The sequence below is a fragment of the Cyphellophora attinorum genome (genome assembly GCF_001299255.1).
Source record: "Cyphellophora attinorum strain CBS 131958 chromosome Unknown Contig4, whole genome shotgun sequence".
Lineage (NCBI taxonomy): Eukaryota > Fungi > Ascomycota > Eurotiomycetes > Chaetothyriales > Cyphellophoraceae > Cyphellophora > Cyphellophora attinorum.
In genome coordinates, this window is record NW_017253232.1 from 1,131,384 (window position 1) to 1,149,296 (window position 17,913).

The 17,913-nt window shown below is 52.9% G+C and overlaps 8 protein-coding genes across 8 annotated transcripts; 5 read left to right on the plus strand and 3 right to left on the minus strand.

Annotated features, from left to right (window-relative positions):
- Positions 1-110: 110 nt before the first annotated feature.
- Positions 111-1,552, minus strand: AB675_6549 (3-hydroxybenzoate 6-hydroxylase 1; the record flags this gene model as incomplete). Its single annotated transcript, XM_018146848.1, has 3 exons — positions 111-497; positions 564-815; positions 875-1,552. The coding sequence occupies 3 exons, from the start codon at positions 1,550-1,552 to the stop codon at positions 111-113; spliced, it is 1,317 nt and encodes a 438-aa protein (XP_018004047.1).
- Positions 1,553-2,703: 1,151 nt separating this feature from the next.
- Positions 2,704-3,666, plus strand: AB675_6550 (uncharacterized protein; the record flags this gene model as incomplete). Its single annotated transcript, XM_018146850.1, has 1 exon — positions 2,704-3,666. The coding sequence occupies one exon, from the start codon at positions 2,704-2,706 to the stop codon at positions 3,664-3,666; it is 963 nt and encodes a 320-aa protein (XP_018004097.1).
- Positions 3,667-4,294: 628 nt separating this feature from the next.
- On the plus strand, positions 4,295-6,607 carry AB675_6551 (uncharacterized protein; the record flags this gene model as incomplete). The annotated part of the gene is made up of 1 exon (XM_018146851.1): positions 4,295-6,607. The coding sequence occupies one exon, from the start codon at positions 4,295-4,297 to the stop codon at positions 6,605-6,607; it is 2,313 nt and encodes a 770-aa protein (XP_018003770.1).
- A 599-nt stretch (positions 6,608-7,206) lies between these two features.
- On the minus strand, positions 7,207-7,812 carry AB675_6552 (uncharacterized protein; the record flags this gene model as incomplete). Its single annotated transcript, XM_018146852.1, has 1 exon — positions 7,207-7,812. The coding sequence occupies one exon, from the start codon at positions 7,810-7,812 to the stop codon at positions 7,207-7,209; it is 606 nt and encodes a 201-aa protein (XP_018003698.1).
- A 1,173-nt stretch (positions 7,813-8,985) lies between these two features.
- On the plus strand, positions 8,986-10,273 carry AB675_6553 (Alpha-ketoglutarate-dependent sulfonate dioxygenase; the record flags this gene model as incomplete). The annotated part of the gene is made up of 3 exons (XM_018146853.1): positions 8,986-9,176; positions 9,291-9,921; positions 9,971-10,273. 3 exons carry the CDS (start codon positions 8,986-8,988, stop codon positions 10,271-10,273), a joined length of 1,125 nt encoding a protein of 374 aa, XP_018003905.1.
- A 180-nt stretch (positions 10,274-10,453) lies between these two features.
- Positions 10,454-11,391, minus strand: AB675_6554 (Proteasome subunit alpha type-5; the record flags this gene model as incomplete). The annotated part of the gene is made up of 5 exons (XM_018146854.1): positions 10,454-10,730; positions 10,776-11,122; positions 11,173-11,251; positions 11,305-11,317; positions 11,367-11,391. 5 exons carry the CDS (start codon positions 11,389-11,391, stop codon positions 10,454-10,456), a joined length of 741 nt encoding a protein of 246 aa, XP_018003837.1.
- Positions 11,392-11,680: 289 nt separating this feature from the next.
- Positions 11,681-14,385, plus strand: AB675_6555 (Spindle pole body component alp4; the record flags this gene model as incomplete). The annotated part of the gene is made up of 2 exons (XM_018146855.1): positions 11,681-12,861; positions 12,945-14,385. 2 exons carry the CDS (start codon positions 11,681-11,683, stop codon positions 14,383-14,385), a joined length of 2,622 nt encoding a protein of 873 aa, XP_018004032.1.
- Positions 14,386-16,711: 2,326 nt separating this feature from the next.
- On the plus strand, positions 16,712-17,892 carry AB675_6557 (Inositol phosphoceramide mannosyltransferase 1; the record flags this gene model as incomplete). Its single annotated transcript, XM_018146856.1, has 3 exons — positions 16,712-17,081; positions 17,188-17,419; positions 17,511-17,892. 3 exons carry the CDS (start codon positions 16,712-16,714, stop codon positions 17,890-17,892), a joined length of 984 nt encoding a protein of 327 aa, XP_018003640.1.
- Between the last annotated feature and the right edge of the window lie 21 nt (positions 17,893-17,913).

The window sequence follows — 17,913 nt, forward strand, 5'->3', positions numbered from 1 at the left end:
TTAGCGTGCATGGCAGAGGAGGTCTTTGGGGGCTGAGATCCTGGGTCTACTAGTAGTAGTTTGAGTGATGAAATGCAGTGGGTTGAGAAGCGTATTCAAAGAATCGTGCCTCACTCTGTCCTCCGCAATCGAAGGTATTTGTACACACTATCCTCCGCATCAACCTCAGGCGGCAGCGAAGGCATCTGGACATCGGCATCCAGTTTTCTCGCATCAAACCCAAATAGCCAATCCCGCCGCGTCTTCGAGCCCCAGAACATCGGATTGTCGTCGCTGTCCTGCGTCGCCATAGCTGCATCTCGCTTGTCTTTCAATGGTCCATCGTGCACATGCCACCATTCCTGTAGGACGCGTGTGTTCCTGGCAATGTATGCTGTGCGTGGAATGCGGCGTTCCTGATAGACGTGGAGTGCTTCCGGGAGGTTGTCGAAATGTGCCAGACAGGATGCGAGGCAAGCGGCGTCTTCGGTGGCTTGGGCGGCACCTTGCGCCATGTACTGGATTGTCAGATCAGAATGGGTCGAAGTGTTCGGTTAGAAGTTGGAAGCAAAGCGTGGACCTACGGGCATCATAGGATGGCTGGCATCTCCAAGCAATACCGCAGCATTACTGGGATGCACCCAAGTATCGAGTTGCTCGAAGTCGGCCAGCTTCCACTTCAGGTATGTGCCTGTCAACGATAAGATCTTTCGGACTTCAGGACACCAGTCCTTGAAGCGATCCACGAGCTCCTCGTTGCTGTGCTTCTGCATCCAATCCGAGAAGGACAGTGGTGGGGAGGGATCTGTGTCGTGTGTGATGTCTATGATGATGTTCTGATCTAGTCAGTTCGAGGAAAGCTCATCAAGCACACTCACGCAAACGGAGGGCATACATAGAGCTTGCCGTCCCTCAGGGGATACCCCACAGCATGGGCAGACGGGCCGATCCAATGTACTGCCCACGGCTCGGTGACCAGATGGCTCATATCTGGGTCATCAAGGAGCGGTTGGGCGGGTACAAGGATTCGATATGCAACGTCTCCAGTATCTTCGGGTGGACAGGGCTTGCCGTTGATCGTGTCTCTTGCAGCAGATTTGATGCCATCAGAGCATGCGACCAGGTCGCAGAAGAGTTCTTCACCGTCTTCGAGATAGACGGCTGGCCTATCGAAGTCATATCTCGCGACTTTGGCGCCCATGCGTAGATCGATGCTGTTGTTAGCACGTACCGTATCAAGCAGTAAGTTGATCAGGTCTGCGCGATGTAAAAAGTAGTAAGAACCGCCATATTGCGCCTCAATGTCCTGGAACGGTACGTCGAGTAGGTTCTTGCCTTTCCAGTCAACAAAGCGATTGCCGAGAGATACGCACTTTGATATCCGACTGAAGTCGACACCATGGGACTCGCTTAGAATGATGCTGTTTGGAGGTACTCGGATGCCCGCGCCGACTTCTCGAAACTCCTCTACTTCTTCGAGGACTGTGACCTTGAAACCCTTGGCAGCCAGAGCAAGCGCTGTTTGTAACCCACCAATTCCCGCTCCAACCACGATGATGGAGAGATCTTTCATGCTGTCCAATTCTGCTGAGGAGCCAACGTTTGCCAAATCGCTACCACCGAGCTATCATCACATTCGCGCACACCCATTTCGTGCGTCAGCACAGAGTATGGTTGCTTGAGCTCGCGGTCATCAGAGACTCTCGTGGTACGTACTCTCTGATGCAGATCTCCGCACGAATCCCGAAATATTGGAGAAAGCCCCATGCCCGCCTTGGAAGCTCGGTAGAGACGCCGAGAAGGCAACATCGCGATTTACCTTATTATGCGCATTCCTCGTCAAAGTGAACTGCTATCAAGATGCGAGCAGGCATGCTGGCGTTGTCTGAGCCTCGAAATCCATCCTGTGGCCCTCGATCCGTCCCATGGCTGGACGAGAGAGTGGAATCATAAGAGTTCGGCCCGCTAATGAGCCATGGATTTCGCGCCTTTGAGATGCCGAAGAGCAATTATTATTGCATAGATCAGATTGACTGGCTGCGGCACATCTTGGATACTGACAGATAAGCATGTCTCGCATGTCTACTCACGGAGTCCTTTCGCAGCACAAGAAGCACGCGTCTGTTGCTCGAAGGAAGTCCGAAGAAAGGCGCGTTCCTGAGAGCTAACCTGTTGAGTCTAAATGAGCTGCGTTAGCGTGCGGACTACAGGGTCCAATTTTAGGATTGCCGGTTTCCAGCAAGGGGAGATTGGCTCGATTAATTTCTACGGGGTGACGGTGGCTGGGGTTTCTGTTTTGGCGAAGTCGCTCCCCTGAACGAGAGCTTCACTGCTGGTGCGTTTTTGGCCCTTTCCCAGAGGCCAGTCCGTGCACTCTGCCTCACCTTGGACGTCTGGACCATTTTCGTAGCAGTCCGCCACCAAAATTCTTAGCCCGCCGAGCCCGCCCATCATCTTACCTCGATAAGATCTCGATGGTTGGTTGAGCTGCGAGGGTCTCCTGTAACATCAAAAGCTCTCCTTCGCGAACTCAGAGTTTACTCTTCTCCTTCCATACCATCACTTATCAGCCATTGCCTTTCCATCACAATATAACACTCGTTCAGACACCACACGGCCTCTTCGCTGACGGCTGTGCTCATTTCACCTACCGTATTATCAGCACCAAACCATTCAAAATCTTCAGCCTACCTCTTCTCCCGCTGTTCGTGCCAATCAGTCATCATGGCTCAGATTCCCATCACGATGGCGTCCGATATGTTCAACGATGCTTGCCCGCTATCAAAACGACGCAAGTTCACACCACCACAATTCAGCATTATTCCTTCCGAAACCAACAGTGACATTGCTCATCATACATTCGGCTCTCCAGTCCTGGCGCAGCTGTCCGCTCAAGCTCCGTCGCAAGCTGAGATTGAGGCATCTCTACTCCAAGTCGGCATGCGCGTCCGCAAGTCTGTCGCCGATGGCTATCAGTCTCCTCAGAAGAAACCCTTCACACCTCACCCTTTCAGCAACCGCCTTGCTCGGCTCTCGCCAGAGACACAGCAGGCTTTGATGGCTCGAAGCAAGCCCGTGGATCCCGAACCATACTCTGCTGGTAGTCTGCACAAAGTTGGCGGCCTTGCGATGCAGCCCACATCGACTGCGACTTTCTGTGGCATCAACCTTGCTGTTCTGTCTCATTACAGCGAAGATCGCACCAACGAAATCTCACAACAGAGCTTGTGGTCGTACACGACTAGCTCCAAGCGAGGATACGAGGGTGATTCCGATAGCGACGAAAGTCAGGACTGGCAACCTGACACACCGACCTTGCATCCTGACGCAGGCGAAAGCTTGCCGATTGACTATTTCAACATTGGGACAGAACAGATGGTCGATGTCTCGTTCATGCAGACCGGTAACAGGTCTCAGCAGAACGCTCGTGGCCGGAAGGTCGCGCAACCAAAGTCTCGTCTTCGACCGCAAAGAGCAGAGATGCAGGACATGCCCATGCCGCCATCTGTATTCAATCCCTTCGAGAACTTTGGGATGCAGCCCCAATCTCAGCAGTTTGAGTTTGTGCCCGAGAAGTCGCACTGTCATCGACGGATGATGTCGATTGAGGTTGCTGCCAACATGACGGACTTTGAAGATGCATCATTTCTGCAACCGCAAGGGGATATCGACATGGATTGCTCGTAGGAGAGATGCGAGGAGATCGATCGACAGAAATTGGCGTTGACTTCGGACGGGAACGTTCACGTGCGTGTGTTTTATGATATTCATGAATTTTGTTCGTTGGGAAAAATAGGATCGCTCCGGTTCGAGCGAGGGTATGCCTCGTCGATGATCGACTGGTAGGCGAAGCGATGGGCGAAACCCGTCTGGTTGCGCGACAGAGAACGCGCTATGTACATGTAAAAGAGGCCAGTGAGGCCAATCAGCTAATAGAGGGTCGCACTCATCGTGCGGCGGTGACAAGATTCTCGCCAACAGCGAACAATCTCTCCTACCTTACATGGGTGACTTATTACCTTCCGGCCCACATCTTGACACTGTCTGTCCGGAGATCGGGAAGAGCGACATGGAACAATGCTCTTGCAGTTCACTTGGTGAACTTCGTTCTCTTGATTGAATTCTCCCGGCAAGTAGGAGGGGCACTTCTGGGTCGAGTCACGGTGCCAAGCCGCTAGATCGAATTGGGATTGATAAACAAGCCTGAGTCGTACCTGCCTCGCGGTTTGCTGCAGTGACTGCAGAAGACAAAGTTTGCTCTGGATTGTACTACATCAGCTGCATAGTAACAGTATGGAAAGTGCATGAAACAGTCATGGAGTCGCCTGCTGCTTTTCAGCACTCTGCGTCGACGCCAATCGGTAGTCCATTGCGACAACTTTCAGCAGACCAGATCAATCAGCAGCGATTACCGCAGTCACCATCAATGCCAATCTTTTCTAATGAGAATGAGCGGCCAAACTATCACCGGTCACGAGAGTCCATTTCGTCGGACGTGCGTGGCAAGGTCGACTTCCTCAACAGCTTGAGCAACCCATCGTCGCCTACGAAAGGTAGCCGGCCTTTTGCTCTACCACAAACACCAACCAATGCTGCCTTCCAGCGAGCTGTGCTCGGCTTCGAGGAGTCGCAAGCAAGCCTCGCCTCCGCTCACGCCGAGATTGAGAGACTGAAGGAACAGCTCAAGTCCGGCAAACACCGTGAGAAGCTGGTATCAGAGCGCATCGAGTCCTTGATAGACCAACTAGCTACCGAGCGAGAATCGCGCACAAATGACAAGAAAGCGTACGTCGCTGAAGTCAAGAAATGCAGGAAGCAAGCATATCAAGCGGAGATGGGCCAGTTGGAAATCCAAGAGTCTCTGAAAGAGGTCAAACAAGAACTGCGACGCGCACAGGCGGAGGTAGCAGCTGAACGTGCGAAGAAGGAAGCAGCGCGACAAGAAGCATTTGAGCGGGCCTATGCTGTGTCAGGACTCAGTGAAGAGGCTGAGACACTCAAGACGACACTCAAAGCCGTCGAGAAAGAGAGAGATGCGGCTATTCAAGAATTGCGTCGGACTCCGGCACCAGAACTGGCATTTTCCAGAGTGGAAGAACGTGCAGTGCAGACATCGCCGCTTCAGCAGCATGTGCCAACCGAGCAAGCTGTCGAAACCGCTCAGCCGGAGATCATAGACGATACCACTGTTCAACAGTCACGAGAAACAACAACATCTGCTGCACCATCGGAGCCTGGCAAGGCTATTTCTCGGGCAGCAGAGCCCTTCTATTCAGAATTCGTCGATCGGGATCAATATCTCCGCGATCTCTACGACGAGCCGTTCACCTACGAAGATCACATTCACGCTCTCTACGAAGAAGTTCAGGCGACTAAAGATGAAGTCGTCCGACAGCGAGAACAAGTCGAGTTGATGCGCCTACAGTGTCAGAGTGGGAGTTGCGAATGCAGACAGGCCGAGAAGCGTGGAGAGCGGTACATCTACGATCAAGCATTCGAAAACTTCTGCCAAGAGCGTGCTAGGAAGAAGCGAAGACTCGATGACCAAGAGCCTCCAAGCCGACCACTCCCTGCAGTACCTGCGGTTCGGGATGATGAGCAATTCGCTGTCATCGCAACCGTCGACGCAGCCGCCAGCATTCCGCTGCCATCACCAGTGGAGCACGAGTTCGGCTCGAAGTCGAAAGACCCCTCACCAGAGCCAACAGCATTACTCGAGGAGCTGACCCAGGTGATGGTAGAGCCTGGTAGGGACGGGAGGGGGAAAGTGCCGTTCGTGTTCTCAACATCGGTCTCTTCTCGGTTCGAAGATCGAGCAGCGGCACCTGAATTGATCCACACCCGGTCGGCAAATGAAGTCCCTGATCTTGACATGTTCGATATGGCGATGGCTAAGGATCATCCACCACGACCATCGACAGCGATGGGCATCCTCAGCGTGCCATCTCCAGACAAATCACCAATCCGACTGGTCCCAGATTCTCCAGACGTTAGATCACTTCCACCAAATTCGGTCATACGTGACGACGAGCGACTAGCCTATACCTCACAGACGCTTCGAGTAGCTCTGAGAGACTCATCACCTCAGGGACATCGTCGAGCACAATCCCGACCTAACAGTCGGTCAAAGTCACAGACTCGATCACCTCTGCACAAGTCTGAAACCCACCACTTCGAGAAAGCCACATCTGCATCGCCTGCTGCGAGCACGGTCTTCCCAATCACGCCGATGGCCAAACATCACCGCTTTGAAGCACAGCAGACCGTGACAACCACCACCACTGTTCCACTGCGTGACTTCGACGACAGCGCACATAGCGACAGCACATCCGATCTGCACGGTCATCCTTATTCAACCAGCCAGGAGCAGGGCTCTAGCGCTCACGCGCCAATGCTCAGCGGCATCACCGGCACACCAGTCTCGCGAGATGCTGCGCTGGCTCAAATCCGTGCTCGACGAGACCGAGCTAGGAGTCTGAACATGAAGAAAATGGAGGCTGGGAGCAAGACACCGGGAAGTGCTCGGAGAGGAATAATGTTGAAGGAGGGCGTCATTGGTGGCATGAGCAGCAGAGATACTCGCGATGTTAGTGTGACCAGTGTCCAGACGGCGCCTGGCAGATTTTGAGAGTATAGCGCTTACGTCGGGCGTGGCGGCGAGGGATCATTGGTGCGCGGGGTGCAGGTATTAACGATGTCCACATCTTGATTTATTCTATTTGTGCATAGGGTGGAAGCAAAGGCGTTACGGCGGCCTGTCCAGCAGCGCTACGACGAAGAGTCACGATCTAATTGTACAAACACACGGTCAAGCGATTCGGCAAGGAAAATGTATGTAGCGTTGAACGATGGCGCTTTGACTTCCGTACCGACTTCCTCTATATCTATTGCGCATGCTCTTGGGCTTGATGATCTAATTGCCCTTCTCCGTTCGCTCTTCTCACCAAAGAGTGCTCTTTGCTTCTCGGGTCTCTTCTGGTGGAGGCCAAGATCCCTAGTCTTGTTGTTCTACGTAACCCTCGACCTCCCCGACGTACCCTTCTTCTGCCATGCCCTCCGGAGGAATGTCACCACGCATGACCTCCTCGACCCAACCTTCGTCCAGCCCCAAGGCCACTGCCTCACGGATCCCACGATTCATTCTCCCAATGTACGGCTCGTTGATGACACCTCGCGAAGTGCGAAGCTCATCGACGTATACAAGGACTTTGACCTGTTCTTCTCTCGCTACTGCTGCGGCGGCTTCCACGTTCTGAGGAACTGATTCGAGGCCGAAGTCTTCGGGCGGCGTGAGCCATTTCGTGATGGTGACGGGGAGGTAGTGCTTGTTGTAGTCCACTTTCCTTGCAGGAAGGGGATGGCTGTCGCAGTAGTGGGATCGGGATTGGGCTCTGGATGGGGGTTGCGGCCATTTTCGTGGCCCTCGTAGAGGTCTAGGCGAGCTTCGTCGGCGGGTGAGAGATTGTAGAGAAGGCCGTGGACTGTGCGTTTGTTGATGCTTGTGGTGGAGGACGTCGTCTTTGTCTGCGATCCAGGAGAGATCGATGGTGTGTTTGATGAGTTGGATTGCGGTTGTAGTGGTGGTAACGCAACGACGTTGGCATACCCTCTCTGGCAAATGATCCACTCGTAGTCGTCGAGGCGAGCAATTGCAACGGGCTGTGATGACTGGGGATCCTGATGACATCTTATGCCCATCTGTGTGGTGGATAAGTTCGAGCCATAAGCAAAGTAGAATGTGCCCGTTGGGGACGACGTCATGTCTTTGGGGCCGACGGCATAGTATGCGCTGTCTGAAGGCGAATATCGATCGCGCCTGTTGGTCCCGGCCATGATTGCCCTGACGGGTTGATGTAAATGTCTGAGATCGGGATAAGTCTGTATCGATTGGGGATGTCCAGAATTAAGATATTGATCAGACATAACCATCTGATTGCTGTTTGACGTGGCAGCTGTGGCCGGAGCCCTGCATGTGGCAAGCGCAATAGGGTCAGTCGCTGTTGTATTGCTGCAGTCACGCCAGTCTGCACTGGCAGTCCTATCTGGCACTTTCTGTGGGCATGGGCCGGGAACAATTGCGGAGGTAATTCCTACAGATAGTGCCCTAGAAAAGGCTCAGTGGTCTCGGTCAGATGAAAACTCTGGCCTTCAATACTCTGTCCAGGAGCATGTTTCAAGGCAGTACAGTGAAGATCAATTGGTCGCTGGTCCTTGGGACTTAGAAAGCCGGCTGGTCAAAGAAGGCAAACGTTGAAGCAGCCACATGGTGATTGCCTTATGCCAAGGCCAGGCAGTGAATGGCCCACCCTTTAGCCCAGAGCATGCTGGCAGCATGCAGGTGACAACGTGGCCGAGTAAGGACTACGCGCAACATTTTGGGACAACGACCGCCGTTCAGCTGGGTCTGGAAACCGGTCAGCGCTTCGGTCGATGGCAAAGCTACTGCCGTGGAGCTCAAAATCCATCCCACTGAGAACCCGTATCGTCATGGTAGGTATGGCGTGATGCCTCAACCTGATCGGGGCTCAAGTAGGCAGGACATCAAGGGACGGTTTCCGCGGTAGGGTCCCGATCAGTTGCAGCAGAACTCGTCCCATGGCTATCGGCTCGACGACCGAAAATTAGCGCTGAGTATATGTGAAATGTGATATGGCTTTCGAAGTGGGGTAATCACGCAAGAATGGCCAAGATTGTGTCACTTACTCAGAAGCAAATGAAGGAGTTTCCGAAGCCTCGGATGGAGCGACTACGACATCACGTATGCCACGTTGAATGAGCGAACCCAATGAACACTTCCCAAGGCCATGGAGGGGTGGCAGTGTTCTCCAGCTGCATGAGTGGTTCATAAATATAGCGACCGTGGGTTTGGAGAAGATCGCTACTTGGTACATTGGTATATAGCGAGCGTTAGATCAGGTGGCGTAACGTTTCTTAGGTCGTGCACATTCTGTTTCTCTTTCCTGCACAACTGTTTCCAAACATACCATACCTGTATCAACGACCAAAATGTCTGTGGCTGCTCAGACTATCTCAGCTGCTCAGCCCGGCGCACCTGACACTCGCGGGTCAGTCGGTGCATACAAGGACTTTCAGATACACAAAATCAACAAAGACGTTGAGCTGCATGGGACCGACAAGTTCAAGGCAGCTAGCTTCCCTCACTACCTGCCAACTTGGGAGAATGAGAAGAATGTAAAGTAAGTGTGACCGGTATTCTCCCCAAAAGTGATGTTATGTTGGAGGAGTCTGAGGTACCCCCACGACTATCTTTGCATATCAAATGCTGCTTCCGGCTCTGACAACTTGAACAGATACCCTCCCCTCGAGCCCTTCGAGCACGTCGAGCACGGTAAGGACGCGGATCCGTCTTTTCCCAATCTGCTTCCACAGGGCACCCAAGTCGAGAACATCACCTCCTCCATTGGCGCTGAGGTCTCAGGCATCCAACTCTCGCAGCTGACAGATGCCGGCAAGGACGAGCTTGCACTCTTCGTTGCTCAGAAGAAGGTTGTAGCTTTCCGAGACCAGGACTTTGCACAGCTACCCATCGAGAAGGCGCTGGATTATGGACGCTATTTCGGACGTCTCCACATCCATCCAACGTCAGGTGCACCGGAAGGATACCCAGAAGTGCATCTCGTGCACCGTGGTGCTGAGGACCAGAGCTTCAAGTCGTTCTTCAATAACCGAACTAACAGCATTGCGTGGCATTCGGATGTGACATATGAGAACCAGCCTCCTGGGACTACATTCTTGTATGCCCTGGACGTGCCGGATGCTGGTGGCGACACGATCTTTGCCAACCAGGCGAAGGCGTACGAGAGATTGAGCCCGGCTTTCAGAGAGCGCTTGGAAGGACTGACTGCCTTGCACTCCGGCTATGAGCAGGCAACCGCTGCCGAAAGCAAGGGCACGTTTGTCAGGAGAGCACCTGTTTCATCTGTAAGTTTTGTCTCCCCGTGTTGATTGACCGTTGCTGATCGGTGTCTAGATTCATCCACTCGTCCGCACGCACCCAGCCACTGGCGAGAAGGCGCTGTACGTTAACCCACAGTTCACTCGGTACATCATCGGCTTCAAGCAAGAAGAGAGCGACTACCTGCTCAAGTTCTTATACGACCATCTGGCGTACTCCCAGGATCTCCACTGCCGCGTCAAGTGGAAGCCTAACACTGTCGTGGTTTGGGACAACAGAGTCACTGCTCACTCCGCCTTGATCGATTGGGAGAATGGCTCCCGTCGACACATTGCACGCATCACCCCTCAAGCTGAGCGACCAGTGGAGACAAAGTAGACTTCGGATGGCAGTGTCCAGCCATTTCACTGCGCACTAGTCAGCAGATAGATGAAAAGCTTTGTCGATGAGAAATGGTCGCTTGTGACACGTCTTCGTAAGCTTGATGTACTGTCCGTATCTAGCTGTCGTCCAACCAACGCCTGGCTATGCACAAGATGGGAAATTTCTCGGCGTCGTTCAATTCTCTTCGAGTCTCTCGACCACCGAAGTCATCTCCTCATCAGTATATATCCTGAAGCCGTGCTCTTTTGTGACACTCGCAAGCTGCACGTTCTTCGAATCAAGCTTTTCCTCCATGACTTGCTTGAGGGTCTTCAATACGAGTGTCTCGGCGTCTTCGAGGGTGAGCGAACGGTGATACTCGGACTGTAGTTCAGCTTGGGCGCCTTCGCTGCCGGAGCCGATGGCTTTCGCGTCGTAGCGATAGAATGTGCCTGATGGCTCGGCATGATATCTAGAATCGTCAGTCAGGTGCTCGCTAGGCAGGAGACGGTCTCACAGTTGAGGGCCATTGTCCGCATCCCAACCAGCAATCAACAATGCGACACCGAAAGGTCTGCTCATGATCGACTCTTCGCCCTGAGCACCCTCACCAAACCGTAGTGCCAAGTCGCAGATAGCCTGTGTGCAGCTCTCGACGCCGAGCTTCTCGTTGTAGTGGAAAGCGTGGTTCTGTGACTCGACTCGGGCATGCTCAATCATGCTTCGGGCATCTGCTTGCAGACCTGACATAGCGCAGCCAATGTGTCTGTCGATCTCCACGATCTTCTCGATACTGGACGAGACCAGCAGAGGGGATGTAACTCGCTTCTCGACGCCTAATAAGACACCTTTTGATGTAGCGACCTGCCCACAGTCAGTCCTGGCGCATTGCTGAGAGGGATGATTCAACTCACTCCGATGGCGGTGGATCCTAGCTTGATGGCTTCGAGGGAGTATTCGACCTGGAAGAGACGTCCTTCTGGGGAGAAGGTGCTACTCTGGTCAGTCCTGGTGGTACTATTGCTGGCAATGTGTCCTGCACGTACTTGATGCCCCGATCTTAAGGTGAGAGTTAGCGACGTGCCGATAGTGCAGCGATCAGACATACCATATTCGGATCTTGCGATGAACATATTGTCTTCCGATGACCAGTCCCTGGCTTCCTCGTCGGGACAGAGTGCTTTTCAATCGAGGATGAGCTAGGTGATAGTAGTGCTGGAGAAAGGCGAGGTAGGTAGTTTTGAATAACAGGCACGGCGGCGGTGATGCGTCTCCAAATCAGCGACCGGTTGACTAGCGCTAGACCGCGAATACTCCGCGTTTCTTTTGTCCGTTGTTTGCATTGAACTATCAGTCTGTCTCGACGCGTTCTTGACTTTCGGAGACTAGACGCGCACTCAACAGCAATGAGCGGGTCAAGTCATGAATTCACAACAATATCGGAACGCGTCTTCGGCGACTGATCGCAGGAGTGCCACCGCTTCGGCGGGGCCAATGCGGGTCACCTCGTCAAGGTCTGGCCGGTACACACAAAACAGCCACAGGGAGAATGGAATTGACGAGGATGAGGAGCCCGACTACAGGAATGATTCGGAAGATGAAAGGCCACACTTGAAGCCAGGCAAGAGGGCCACCACGTCGGAGCGCAGACGCGAAAAGACCACTACCACAACCACGGAGACCTACCTCTCTCGGCGGAGTCCTCTGAAGGAAGCGTTTGGTACCGCAAATCGTGGTGCGACCGATCGACGACCCAAGAGCACAGATGCGCCGAAGTTATACAGTCAGCCCGCCGAACCAGAGAAGCCATCATGGAATCCTGTCGCGACACTCATACCGCACTCCTCAGCGCCGCTGGCTGCACGCATATCGCGGCCGCAACTTGCAAAAAATGCTCCGGACGAGTTGCAGACCGCCTCGTTCTTAGGCATGCCCAAGGAAGAACAAGAGAGAGCATTGGTCGACGATTTGCTGTATGTGTTCATGGGCTATGAGGGCGAATACATTCACTTTGATGAAAAACACGACCCCGACGATGAGAAAGATCGATTGACTGGACCAACGTTTCACGCTCTGCCAGGTCTAGACCCGAGCCTCAGAGATCTGACCTCGTCAATGCTCACGATGGCCACGCACTACTGCGCAATGGACGCCTTTGTCGAGGTCCAAAGCCGAGAGGAGTACGGCTCCGTCAATCATGCGCTGTGTGCCTCAATACGGAAGCTTCTCAAGGACTACCTCATCCTCGTAGCGCAGCTAGAAACAAAGGTGCTGACCGATGACACCTTCACATTGCATCAAATGCACTTGTCTGTGATACCCACCGCGCAAAGTCTGGCCTCGATCTACGCCATGGCGCAGGAGCTTCTGAAGAAGAATTCTTTGCTCGAAGAAGATCTTGAAGATTCGATGGACGACTTCGACGCGGACAACATCATCGAACGACTGCGCGAAGGCGGAGATCTGCTTCCTGGAAGTATGAGCAAGAAACGTTGTCTAGGAGGCAATGTACTGGCTCTGCTTAGCAGGCGGCTGGCAACATATTCTGGCGACCCCGCCGCCAAGTCCATACTCGAGGTGCTGCTAAGGGACGCCGGGAAGCCGTACATGCTGATGCTGAATGAATGGCTACATCACGGAGGTATTCATGATCCCCATGCGGAATTCTTGATCGGCGAAAGAGCAGCATCAAACGGGAGCGTCTTGAGGAGGACTACACAGATGAGTATTGGGACAAGAGATATTACATCCGGGATAAGGAGATCCCTCCACAACTTGAGCATCTGAAGGATAAGGTGCTGCTTGCAGGCAAGTACCTCAACGTTGTTCGCGAATGTGGTGGTGTCAATGTTGCTAGTCCCATCATCGACATCCCGACCACTTTCGATGATCCGAGGTTTCTGGACAACATCAATCATGCTTATTCCTTCGCCAACAAAGAGCTTATGACGTTGCTGCTCACCAAGAATTCGCTAAGAAGCCGCCTCCGTTCGATGAAACACTACTTCTTCCTCGATAGGGGCGAGTTCTTTCTATACTTTCTTGAACTCAGTGCCTCCGAATTGCGCAAAAAGCAGTCGACTGTCAACGAGGCGAAACTTCAATCCTTATTCGAGCTGGTGGTGAATCAGCCTGGCAGCATCGCCGTCGCTGATCCCTTCAAGGAAGATGTTCGGGTCAGAATGAACGAGATCGGACTGACGCAATGGCTGATGAAGATCGTCAATGTGCAAGGCATAGATCAAGAGAATCCGGAGTCAATGATCGAGCAGCAAAAAACACCTGCAGCAGCAATGAAGAAGGACGAGAAGGACATCACCGGTTTCGAAGCGCTCGAGCTGGACTATAAAGTGCCCTTCCCGCTCTCCTTGATAATTAGCAGGAAGACTGTCTTGCGCTATCAGCTCATCTTCCGGTATACGCTTGCTTTGCGACACCTGGAAGCATTGCTTGTCGATTGTTGGTCGGATCATAGCAAGGTGGGAGCTTGGACCCGGCGAACATCTGACAACCGCATTGAATACTGGAAGCGGCGAGCATGGACGCTCAGAGCAAGGATGCTAGTCTTCGTACAACAAATGCTTTTCTACGCAACGGCTGAAGTTATTGAGCCGAACTATCAGAAGTTGATGACCAAGGTGGACGATGCTGAGTTCGGCGACCAGAACGAAGAGCGACCACGATCTCAATTAAAGCCGCGTACTAAGCGTACCGTGGACGAGCTCATGCAAGATCATCTTGACATGCTGGACTCGTGCATGAAAGATCTTGGACTGACTCAAGGCAAATTACTTCGCATCCATGAAAAGCTCATGGTGGGTTGCACGATGTTCGCCTCTTACACAGCGAGATTCACCCGAGACCTGAATGCTGCAGATGATGACGGGTCGTCTGATGCAAGCGACGGCAAGAATGGTGCAGCAGCATCCAACGACGAGCAGAAGCAGAAGAAGATTGCCGACCTGGAGGAGCACCTGAGGAGGTTTGAGAACCATTTCAATAGGCATCTCAAGATCTTGATCGACAGTCTGAATTACTATGCGGCGACTGAGACGGTGGTGCTGCTTGGTCTTTGCGCGAGGCTGCAGTATGCCGAAGTTCAGAAAAGAGATGATCTGTTGGTATGAGCGGAAATGAGCCCGGGGCATTTGAGGTCTGATGATTTACGATGATGAGCGAGGCTTGTACTTGTATGCAAAATTCAATGATACCCATTTTGAACAGTATACTACTGTGGTCGCGACGCCCTGCCACCCTCGCGGCGTGACATTATCGTTCTGCGTCAACTGAAGTAGCGTTGTTGCTGGGGCGGGTGCTGGGCAGAAACAGGCATCTTATAGGGTAGCCACAGCCTTACAAGCAGCAGATGCCTTTTACACTGCGGGCGTCTCTCGGCCAAGCCTGACTGATCCCTGTCCGACTTGTTGCCATTGATGCCATACAGGCTTGGCCTTCGGTCAAGAGCGACCGGGTGGCGGGCGGCTTCACAATCATGAGAATTCGGACTGCGCATCGCTTTTGCACGAGCTTGATATGGAGATATGTATTGCATGCGGACCATTTTTCATCTCGCAGGTATCGCATAGTCTAAGAGTGCAAGGCTGACTATCGCGTACCCAGCTGCTTGCAGCACGCTGACGCGCGCCCCAAGAACTACGGAACCCAGGATAAGAGCTATATCTCTGACCATACTCGTGAAGGTCAACGTCAACGCTGATGTTTTGCCAATCTAACTGAGTCAGCAAGTCAGGCTCTGCAAATCGGAGGGAACAGTACTAACTAAAGCGAATGTGATGAGGCTGATAGCAAATGCAAGATTCGCGTTGATCAAAAGCTCCATCCAACCCACGCGAAACACCTGATCCATGTTGAGGTTCGGAACCTCGAGGTAGTATGCACAGACTCCAGATATTAAGGCACCGATTGGCGCGAAATGGTGCAAGAACGAGACAGGATCCATCCTGAAGTTCGCCGATTGCAGAAGGGCTTGGGACAGTGTGACGCGCATTGCGTTGGCGAGAATGGCTGACAATTGACACAGGAACCCGACCAAATTGAGCGTCACATCGCCATAAGACATGATCACACCACCACAGACCACTATGAGAAGGCGCAGCATGTCGCGCGATGACGGTATACTGAAGCCGTAGATGCTAGTCGTCAGCGACACGACAGCAGGGCTTGTGGCCTGAAAGGTACGTCAATAATGTGTCACACCACGCGGGAGTGATAGGTACGAACCTTGAGCATCTGAATCGACGATATGCTGAGATACAAGTACGCTTGATTCCCAAGAATGATGCTAGAGCTGGAGAAGATCGCCAATGGCAAGATCCTTGAAAAGTACGCTCGCCACGAAATTGTCTTCTGGACGTCAACGCCATGGTGTTCCAGCAACGGCATCATGATCCGCGTTGCCACAGAAGCAAACGCTAGGTGCCATGTCGTCAAAAGAAATGCTTGAGTCAGGTAAGCCGGAGTCTCTGATCACCGTCGGTCGACTACATCTTACGGTAGTCTGAAGACTGTCAGTCTGCTCTGTGTCCGTTGCTCTGATGATTTAGCACTTACTAAATCCAAGTGTGCTCAGGATTCTTTTGTTATGCAGTGTGATCCCGCAGCTCGCACACATCCATAATCTATCAAATTCGTTGGCGACAAATTTCTGTACTTCAGGGGTGCACTTACAAGACAAGTACAGCAACGCCAAACATTGACGAAGTCCGACGAGCTTCCTGAGGCTCTACCCATGCTGGACCCTTCTCGTCAGCTACCACGATGTTGTCGCCATCGTTTGAGGTCCGGCCCGCGATCTCCTGCTTCCCCAACAGCAAGGTCATACCTTATGCAAGCAAGGGGTTGTGAAGGTCGACAGTTCGACGATGCAACACCTAATAATTCACATGCTGGAGTTCTCCGTGCGCATTTCGATGTCGCGGAAGCCAAACCGGGAGGCTGCACAGGGTCAAGTCGTATTGGCTTCGAGTAAGGTTGTAATGACAAAAGAGTTTGAGCGAGCTGAGGTTAGCGGTGACGAATCACTCCCGTGGAAGGATGATGCCAAAATTAAAATTCCTGGTTGCTTTTCGAAGGCGTTTACGATCCTATGTTTCTAGAACCTTGCTGACGTGGCCCAACGACAGTGTCAACATGCGCAGGATCCGTGCTTCTCAGGGTGAAGAGCTTCCTGTCACGTGAAGATGGAATGTATGGAAGGGAGAGTGTCTAGGGTTGCCACTGTGCCTGTGCCACATTGCTGGAATGCTGGGATTCTGGAAGACACACATACGCAAGACAATTGTTCCACCACAGCCTTCCGCTCAACCTCGCAGCGAGATGATGAAGGTGTATGTTCATCGTCGTCACCCATGGCTGAAGATCGCGCTGCTTGTCACCGTCGCGCTTCTTGTCGTTTTCAGGAATCATGTTCTCCCAGGCATACAGCTGGCAGCAATGCCTTTGCTGTTCAAGTTGGGCAACGTGTCGAATCCACTGACTTTGGCCGCTGACAACTTCGACGTCACTTTCCAAAGTTATTCGACAACACCAGATGCTGGCCTTGACGACAGCCACAATGTAGTGCCACCGATCATTCATAACATCTTCATTGGCAACAACGCTACGCTACGACCGTCATGGGAGGTTGCCCGAGCGAGCTGCAGGAAGCAGCATCCCGGCTACACGTTTGAATTCTGGGATGAAGACCGCGCGCAGGACTTTGTTCAACGACAGTTCCCTGCAGTGTGGCCCATGTGGAGAGACTATGAGTTCAGCATTCAGAAGGCTGACAGTTTGCGGTACATGATCTTGTACTATTATGGGGGTGAGTCGATCAACCTTGTTGCCAGGCATGACCGGCTGCCATAATCCATCACAATGGCCCTCTACAGACCATTCAGGAGATCTCATACTGACCAAGCATTCGTTAGGCATCTTCATGGACATGGACCTCAACTGCGAACGCCCATTGACACCGCTCCGTCAATTCGACTTTATCGCTGCTGCTGCCCATCCCGCCGGCGTGTCGAATGGCTTCATCATGGCCAAGCCTCGCCTGCCCTTCCTGGGTCAAGTCATCCAGCGTCTGGAAGCCTTTGACCTCTCATGGTTCGGCCTGCCATATGCCACCGTCAGCTTCAGCACAGGATGCCACTTCCTATCGTAAGTGCTTCGCCTCCGCGTGACCACACCATTGTCTCCTTATTACGCCCGTTCCGTTTAAAAAGAGTACCCATCTGACTAGTACCTACAGAACAATGTACGCAACCACGACCCTCCCACGCACGAACCTCCGCGTCCTCCAAGGCCCACCGTCGCAGCCACGCATGCATCAGCTCAACGGCAACGCCAGCACCCCGATCTTTCGCCACCTTGGATCCTCTTCGTGGCACTCCTGGGACGCCGCCTTCTTCAAATTATTCCGACATCCCTCGCAGGCCGCTGGCGGACTGCTGGCCAACGCGCGCGACGCTAAATGTGCAACGTTGGGCTTGGTGCCGTTATTGGGCATTGTAGGTGCTATGGTGTTAGTGCTGAAGGTTGTGTACAAGGCTGTGCGGCGGCGGAGACTGTTGGTAGGAAAGCACGGTTTATCAGGGGGCGACTTGAGAAGGAGTAAGGAAGATGTGGTTTGAGGATTCTGTTCGGATGGATTC